The sequence below is a fragment of the Sphaeroforma arctica genome (genome assembly GCF_001186125.1).
Source record: "Sphaeroforma arctica JP610 unplaced genomic scaffold supercont1.1617, whole genome shotgun sequence".
NCBI lineage: Eukaryota > Ichthyosporea > Ichthyophonida > Sphaeroforma > Sphaeroforma arctica.
Genome location: NW_014038941.1, coordinates 1 through 9,066, shown reverse-complemented (window position 1 = coordinate 9,066; position 9,066 = coordinate 1). Strand labels below are relative to the sequence as shown.

The window sequence follows — 9,066 nt, the reverse complement described above, 5'->3', positions numbered from 1 at the left end:
CCATGGGTTGTATCGCTATATTTATTATACTGTAAGGATCTGGTCCATGGTTTGCATCTCTTATATTTATTATATATCAGGGATCTGGTCCATGAGTTGTATCTCTTATATTTATTATACATCAAGGATCTGGTCCATGGGTTGTATCTCTTATATTTATTATACATCAAAGATCTGGTCCATGGTTTGTATCTCTTATATTTATTATACATCAAGGATCTGGTCCATGGTTTGTATCTCTTATATTTATTAGATGGGACACAAATGCTGGTCTGTTGCATTCCGTGCATTCGTACGTTCCCTTCAGAGGTTACAATTGTTTAGGTTAGGCAGAACCGTACAACGTGCTCTACGCTTAGTTTTTGTTGTTGTTTAGTACTATTATAATTGGTATTGTTGTTTAGTACTATTATTGATATTCCTTCGAAGTCAGGCTTCTTCATACGTCCGCGGAATCAACGAGCGTCGGTCTCCTTGACTGCGGTGAGTACAGACCACTAGGCATTGGGATAGTGGGTTCTGCTATTGATTTGATACTGGGCGTGTTGGACGATCGGGCAGGAATCGAACTCGTACCAAATTTGGAGTTCTTGTCTTTAGGCGATCCGAATTTCCATAGATAAATCGGCATTGCAATCCAGAATACAGTCAATAGACAGATCCAGGTGGCGTAGAGGATGAAAGAGAACGTAATCACACTTCGGTTGCCGATGTAATACAAACCTAAGAACGGGTTTACAATTCCGAGAAGAAATAGAATGCGGCCATTCCATTTGTGAACAATTTCCCAGGCAACGCGTCGCTTGGACTTCTTAACACCCTCGACCAAGTGGGGGCGCAACCAACCGTTTAGTGGTTGTAGGGCGACCAGTACTAAGATCACCAGGCCAATGTACGAATGTACGGACAGGAACTTGGCGGCGGAGTTCAGCACGAGCGCGATACCAAAACCGGCAATAGTAAGAATCCTGGAGAATGAAGATAAGAGTAAAGGAAATCAGTTTTAAGTATTAAGTTGATCGCTATATATTCAGGTACAGACTGATACGCATAATAGTGATACTGCACACATACTATTATGCATCAGTAATGTTACGTAGTAGTAGGCACATATCAACATATTCCAATAAGCACATATACTTGGACATTAAAACCAATAAAGATCCAGCTACATACCATGCACATGTGTTGCACAAGTAATGAATCGTGAACCAGACTTGAGAGCCGCCGAACATCCCCCGGTACATAGCGCACGTGACACCCACGGGGATCAGAATACCCCACGCCAACATCATCAGAACCCCGTGCACCAGCCTCCAGTCGAAGAAGGTATCTGCATCGATAGTAGTCAGACCTGCAGTGGTGGTGCCGCACATAGTCCAAACATCCATACCCGATGTGAGCAAGTACACGCAGTCTGGCGAATTATCCACAAACGTCATCACGCCCAGGGCGTTGGTTGAGATAGGGGAGAGACCAGTGGCCGTATCTACAATGGGGAACACACGTGTCCACAACCCAGAGTCCAAGTCCAGTACATTCACCAAACCATCTGGATCTCTGCCATAGGGTGCCGCACTCTGACCACCCCACATAACCACACTGTTGATATTGCTCATGTACCCCAACGTCCCTCTGTTGCGAGTAGCAGGCGATGAGCTCAGCTGCGTCCACTGTCCAGTCTTGTCAGGTGTTGCTGGGTTTGTGCGCATGTGCCACGTGTCAAAACCAGGACAACCAGTGCCACCATAGCCTCCGCTGCTGCACCCACCAAACATCACTGTCTGACCGTCCTCAACCATAGTACTACCCACAAGACACCGAGCTGAAGGGATAGCCGAGTCCTTGCCAGCAGGGGTGACTTCTCGCCACTCAGACGTATCAAGATCAAATGTGAAAGAGTCATCGAAACGTTCAGCCTCGAAACCGTGCGAGACTACCATTTGCGACCCACCACGGAAGATTCCGCCGGCCGGTGCGTATCTCCGGAACGGTGGTGTACCTGTTGTGTTGACCTCTTGCCAGGTTTGTGCAGTTAGATCCAAGGCCCAGACATCGTTAAAGAAACCACTGTTACCTTGTCCAACCGTGACAAGCATGCGGTCGTTTATCCTGTCGATACCGCTGATAAAACTGTGACGGGGCTCAGGGGCCGTAGCTGTGACTATCGGCTCCCACGTGTTTGTGTCGAGGTTGTACGCCCATGTATCGTCTCTTGCACCACCAGCTGCACCCCCAAACATCTAAGGCATAACAATGGGAAAGATGTGAGTATTTTGTTGTGAAGCAATTTAGGTTTTTAAAAGGAGAAGAGTATCAATACCTGATGTCTTACATGATGTACAAATAGCAGATTTACACGATATCCGGATAGCAGACAAAGAAGGCCATCTAAAATGAGCACGATTTTTACATTATCAAGGACTTGATGTATAGTAATCACATATGTGGATTCACTAGTGGTCAATAAAGAAGGATATGTGTCGGTTACACGGAGTGTTGAATATACTGAAGTGGGGTTTATCTGAATGGTTCTGTTGATGGTAAGAGAAAAGTTATTATGTTGGGAAGTATGCTTACTTAGGAGGAAATGCTTTTTTCCCCAATAGATATTATATGCAAAAAGTAGCCTGCCAAATATGAGCCACAACTACACAATATGTAAGGTACTGAAAACTCGTCAGGACTAATACGTATTTACTTACCACTAATCTATTCCTTGCTAAATCATAATCTATGCCAAAGTTAGCACGCCCTACAGGTGCGCCTGCAATATTTCCTGGACTCACTAGTGTCCATTGTAACTGCTGGGCAGCCGAGAAGCCAGCCAAAGCACTCGCTGCTATTAAACACAGCTTTGAGGATAACATGTTGGTTTTAGATATATTTCGACGCCGTGTAGTTTACTCGATGGAAGCGCTAATATGGATTGCTGCTACACGTTGAAGATTTACTTTAAGTATATTTATTTTTCAATATTTCACACCAATTATAAAGATAAGCTGCCTGATATAGACAGATAGTTGTTTTCATGGATATTTTTCATGAAAATAATACAAGTACATACGTATAGATCAGAAGTATTTTTAGCAATAAAATTATTTTGTCATGCTATCAGCTAATAGCAATTCTTTTAAATTCGACAGCAACCAAATATGAAATAATAGTTATAGTTCTGTCATTTGCAAAATTTAGACGGTTATTATTGGACTTCAGTATTGCTATGAGAGTAGTCACTAATGTTAGTGCTCCACCCTCCAGTGAACTCGGATTGTTTGTCAGCTGTCTACAGCAAGTCGTTTTTCAGTGGATAATCTTTCACGTCTTGCCGGAAATCTATTAAAATTCAAGAGATAAAACTGCAAGTTGAAACCGTCAAAGCGGCTACAATGTTGCTGCTGGGTAACCAGCAACGAGTATGAAAAAAAAAGACAGACGAAATATAGATATTTGCATATCTCTGGCATTTTCAGTTCAAATTCTCTGTAAAATTGATAGCCTCCCCAAAAAAGGCGCAAAATTGCAACACGCCAAATATTGTTCGTACTATCAACAGGTTGTGACGTATGTATCGATTTAGATTAGTAGTAGACAGTTATGGTGTATTTTCAGGATAGCCGTGATGAGAGCTGCAGAAGTCGATCACGGTCTTAACGATTGCAACACATACTTGAACGAGTACCAGACCACTATTGACATTGTGAATTCGACTGCGGAACAGATGAATATGACATGGGTTTTCAAAATATCGATTGTAATACACTCGTCAGGTCTCTTTCCCCTGTACATTTGTTTTCTTTGTGGTTTCCTATTGTGCATTTTGATTATTTCTGTTGCCGTTAAAATGCCAAGAAATAGCTTGACCGAGCAACTTGCTCGCCCGCCGGCCGAGGTGAAGGTGAGTGACCCCAACCCGACTGTGAAATATAAAATCGTCTTCGACTCTTGCTGTGATTGTGGTATGTGTGCAGTCCTGCTGTTCCATTACTCATCTAACCAGTCAAGAAGCATTGGTGTATAGTATGTGATTATACAATCGCAACCTGTACAGGGATAGAGATGACGGGCAATTTTAAAAACATTTGGATATAAAGGAGACGCTTCGAATATGCTTGATGTGGTTCCCACCATAGCCCTTGCATACACACGTCAACTAGCAGTACTATACCAAAACTTTCGTGTTACACTATACGTCCGGTATCTAACGATTTGTGCAAGGTGGATATACAGGTATGTGCACAAATCTGAATGAAAAGGTGGCTTTACAGGTATGTGCACAAATTTGGATGAAAAGATGTGCATACAGCTGGCCCAGCTCTACTACACTAGCAGCCGTCTGGAACTCAACTCATGCGACACTGCCACAAGCAGGCATCAGGTTGCCACATCAATCCTGTGTGCACTCATACAAAACGCATCAACCCTCCGAGTACTCGAGCTTTTCGAGGTAGGCTACGTGGCTTGCTGGGCTGAATAAGTCTACATGCCAAAGAAACCGTTCAGAAGTACACATGTTATCATGAATTACAAAATTTGAATGTTTCGTAAGATTTTGAGACTCAAGCAGCACCCAGACGCCACTGTGTAGTGCCGAACTCTCCATAAGCAACTCAATTGCGAAACATAAAGATATCTAACATAGAAGCGATTGGCGGTTCGCACCGATTGTCGCTTACTATGTGACATGATACCGTCCGAGTGTTCATGATTGACACATCCAGCACGTTTCTGTCATGCAACAGTATACTGACTGTAAGGTGCCGTGCTCATACTCATATAACCGCTTACATCATGATTGACACATCCAGCACGTTTCTGTCATGCTACAGTATACTGACTGTGAGATGCCGTGCTCATACTCATATAACCGTTTACAGCTTGATCTGTGAATCCAATCCAACTCACACCAGCGACCACACCATGAATTCACCAAGAATGAATAAGCGTACCTGCGCGTCTGAAAGACGTCATGGTCTCTAGTACTCCCCGTTTCAGGTCTATTGCACCGGCGGCGGCTCCGTGCCACATGAGTGCATACTCGCCCGACACTTGGTACACACACATGGGTAGTTGCGGGTACTGTCGAGGGTTGTAAGGGGGGTGGTTGTAAAGGGGGGGGTTGAGTGGGCTGTGGGGATGAGCAGGCGCATTGTGCAAGTACCTGTTTAACTGAAGGCTGCAGAGGTAGCTGATGGATAGGTAGGACGCACCAATGTGCACAACAAGCACGGATGGTGACGGCAGATACACCAAAGCCTCTTGAATACTGGTATACGGGCGTGGGTAATAGAGAATAGCATGGGTAGGCGTAGGTAGTAGAGAATAGCGTGGGTAGTAGAGAATACTGTACAAAGCATAGAAGGGTAGCTACGGGTGCTGCTGGGGCTCCAACTTGGCCTTAGCGTGTGGTACATCTTTATCACTTGCTAAGGATCATTTGTGGAGTCAAGACAGCTGCTAATGTGTTAGGAAGCACACACGGGTGAACAGCCGCATATTTCTTACCTGCCCTCGCACACACGTGTGGCTGAGGGTACTATGGTACAGTACAATTGATAGTATAGAGCAGGGTGGGGTACGGCAGCCAATAGGCGCTGACCCTATACAAGTGATTACAATGCACTGGGAAACGAACGTACGGCAATAAACCATAAAACCTCTCAAATACTCATGCCGCAGTCAACTGAAGTTGCTACATGCATGACACGCACAACTACACTTGCTTTGTATACACAAGAAAGCAAATCGCACGCTACATCTCCAGTGGACAATCAGTTGCCACTAGCAACCGGAATGACTTGCACGTCAAATATAGATGTAAAACCAGTACCCCTTGCGCAGAACTTAAATCCACCGGCCGAAATGCCGACTACATACAAGAGAACCAGTACACGCCGCACCTTGCCCCTTTAGCAGGTATACTTAGCCCGCATGATTTGCACATAAAAATACATATCAAAAACCAGTACCCCTTGCATGCACAAAGCTAAAATCTACCACACCATAACTACCAAGCGTACCGAACTACAGACTACGTACAAGAGAACCAGCACACGCCCCACCTTGTCCTTAAGCTCTCTGATGATATCCAGATACGGCCCTCCTGGTTTGACCATGAGCATATCCGCCCCCTCAACCACATCCCTATCACCAGCACGAATAGCCAACCCCCGAGCGCCAGGGGGTAGCTGGTAGTTGCGCCTGTCGCCGAACGAAGGTGCGGAACCAGCCGCTGCTCTGAAGGGGCCGTAGAAGGCCGACGCGAATTTGGCACTGTAACTCATAATACTCACCTGTATGTGTATGTATGAATATGAATATGCATATATTATGTATATGTATATGTATATAAAAATGTGTACGTGTATGTGTATGTGTACGTATACGCGCATGTGTATGTATATGTATATGCATATATGTACATAATGAACAGGTGAGTAGAACTTGGCATTGTACCCAGTGAACCTCCCCTGTGTGACACAGAGAATGGGTGGTGCCGTGGGGCTGGGCGTGTACTAGCTGATGTGGGGGTTGTGCAGGCATGTATGGATATGCTTTGAACGTAGCCGTGTCTTTCAGTACCGAAGAGGTTATACCTTCTGGTGACACACTCGCGTCATAGTGTGATTCTGTCCCGGCCTATTGAGTACTTAACGCTCCCACACACCACAAGTACACACGATCCATACGCACACAAGACCAAGTACCCTGATACACATTGATGTCAGCGCATGGATTGATTGTATGGGTGTATATCCCACCCTTGCGAACGACTGCACATACCGCGAAGATACGTCACACACTCACCTGTCCGTCCAGGTTAGCATCCCTCAGACCACCCCGGATGGCGTCGATGCGGTTATCTAGCATATCTGAGGGAGCCACTACCTGCAAAACCACAGCGACAAGGCATCAATGAGGGAACTCCATTCTAGTCCTTATTGGCATATCAACCGTGTGACTGTGACAGTGTATGTTTGCTGCTGGGATTAGTGAGACGACGGTTTGTACATACATGCATGATCGCATGCGGATATCTAGTTCTTTTCAGGGGTCGAGAACTTGAGCATCAACCTATGACTAGGTGAAATTATCACCTGTTGTTCGTGGTACAAAGTTCTGTTGTATGTTTCGCCGCAGACTTCACATTGAGTTAGTATGAAATGGACCATGATACCCTCGATGTTAATTTTTATATGCACACACACTCACACACCCACATATACATAAATAATATATTAATATTATAATATAATATTATATATATAATTGTGTTGTATATATATATATATATATATATATACATATGTGCATTACCTGGCGTTGCCGTCAACAGGCCACGCATTTTAAATCGCAAATTGAAAGCAGCACCTGTCTGTTTACAAATCACGTCATTGCACATACTAAAAAACTCGGCACAACTGTTTAAGTTGCATAATCCTGTACTATATATTACCACTGCATCCTGCACCCATATGGAGAAAAGATCCCGTTTAACAATGGCCGTGATACACATCATATCATCGCAAGACTTTCATAACACACACCATCAATGTGTCACATCGATCACAGCAGAGTGCAACCACGTGCATCCAATACTACTCCTTACACAACAAGGCGTGCCTTGTGCGCGAGTGTCATACAACAGCAGTCCGCGTATCTTTCCCATACTTGTACAAGATAAACACACGACCAATATTACCATACTAGCTGGTGCGGGTGATTTCCCACGTGCCTGTGCATATACACGTAGACTCGTGTGTATCTGTCCGTGCCCCTGTGATAACCCTTGCATACCTGTGCGCCGGCCTTGGCGTAGTTGATCGCAATTTCAGCGATGCGCTGGGTGCTGGGCCCATTGTCAAGCGCCCCATCCGCTTTGAACACACCGCAGTGACCCGTATCACTGTACGGACATAGGCAGACATCAACCACTAGCAGGAGGTCTGTGGAGCACGCAGAGATGCATGGAACATGGGCTTAGTATACGAGGACAGTATTGAGAAACATTGCGATTGGGTACATCGGATTGGAGATAAGCCAAGAGTTGTTTGTGCATGTACAGGGAAGACTCCCGTGAGAGCTTCGAGTACGACGCCCGCATCGGACAGGAACGGCTCCAATCAACGCATGGGGTGCATATACGGCCAGCATGTGCACCTGGAAGAATAGCTGATGATACTTGTTTGCACCCAACCTACCGGGGAAGGCCTTTCTGAGCATGGGCAGGGCCAATACTACGGGGTTGGTGGCATCGTCCGCGCAGGTGCCAAGTGCGTCTTTTTTGCTTTGATTCACTACACCGAACAGGATCACACTCTTCAGCCCTTTCTTCACGAGCGGTGCCACAAAGTCCAGCAGCTGATTGACACCGATTCTATCGCAGGCCAACAACCAGCAGCGATAGAGGTGAGTATTGATTGCTACGAGGCATACTGCAACATCTGGATGTAGCTTCATGTAGACATGAATCCAATGAAGATTTTCACAACCAATCTCAGTAACTTTTGCATTCCTTGACCCGGCATTTATTACTCACAGTGATGTACAAACACCTATACAAATGCATATTTCTTGATGGCATCGGACCCATCCAAAGTACAACATAATATTTTAAGGACTATATATGTATCCTCGAGACAATTCTAGATAGATGGACACGCGCGCTAATCTCGACAATATAATATTTTTAGGCACAAACACGTTCTTCTACGTATGTCTCCACCAAAAAATACGGATTTATACATACATTCGTATAATTATATGTATGCGTGTGTGAATATATAAATATATATATATGTATGTATATATACATTATATAAATATACATATATACATCTACATATATATATATATATACATACACACACACATATATATATAGGCATACATATTTGATACACATAAGATACATAATATGTATATATATATACATATGTATATATATATACATATGTATATATATATATAGTATATGTATATATATATATATATATATATATATATATATATATATATACTATATATATAGTACTATAAGTATATAGTATATTATATAGTAGTATA

The 9,066-nt window shown here is 43.9% G+C and overlaps 2 protein-coding genes across 2 annotated transcripts; both read right to left on the bottom strand.

The window, feature by feature from the left end:
* Positions 1–116: 116 nt before the first annotated feature.
* SARC_11303 (hypothetical protein) lies at positions 117–2,933 on the bottom strand. Its single transcript, XM_014294613.1, has 3 exons — positions 2,706–2,933; positions 1,177–2,243; positions 117–968 (listed from the first exon to the last, which is right to left on the bottom strand). Exons 1-3 carry the CDS (start codon positions 2,868–2,870, stop codon positions 440–442), a joined length of 1,761 nt encoding a protein of 586 aa, XP_014150088.1. The 5' UTR covers positions 2,871–2,933; the 3' UTR covers positions 117–439.
* A 274-nt stretch (positions 2,934–3,207) lies between these two features.
* SARC_11302 (delta-aminolevulinic acid dehydratase) lies at positions 3,208–8,460 on the bottom strand (the record flags this gene model as incomplete). Its single annotated transcript, XM_014294612.1, has 6 exons — positions 3,208–4,043; positions 4,950–5,079; positions 6,063–6,293; positions 6,808–6,888; positions 7,798–7,946; positions 8,202–8,460. 6 exons carry the CDS (start codon positions 8,458–8,460, stop codon positions 3,985–3,987), a joined length of 909 nt encoding a protein of 302 aa, XP_014150087.1. The 3' UTR covers positions 3,208–3,984.
* Positions 8,461–9,066: the final 606 nt, after the last annotated feature.

Bases quoted from the DNA above. Each gene is read 5' to 3' on its own strand.
- SARC_11303 (XM_014294613.1), bottom strand. From the start codon at position 2,870: ATGTTATCCTCAAAGCTGTGTTTAATAGCAGCGAGTGCTTTGGCTGGC. The intron at 2,244-2,705 runs GTAAGTAAATAC...GTTATGCCTTAG, and splicing joins TAGCAAGGAATAGATTAGTG to ATGTTTGGGGGTGCAGCTGG. The intron at 969-1,176 runs GTATGTAGCTGG...TTCATTCTCCAG, and splicing joins TTGTGCAACACATGTGCATG to GATTCTTACTATTGCCGGTT.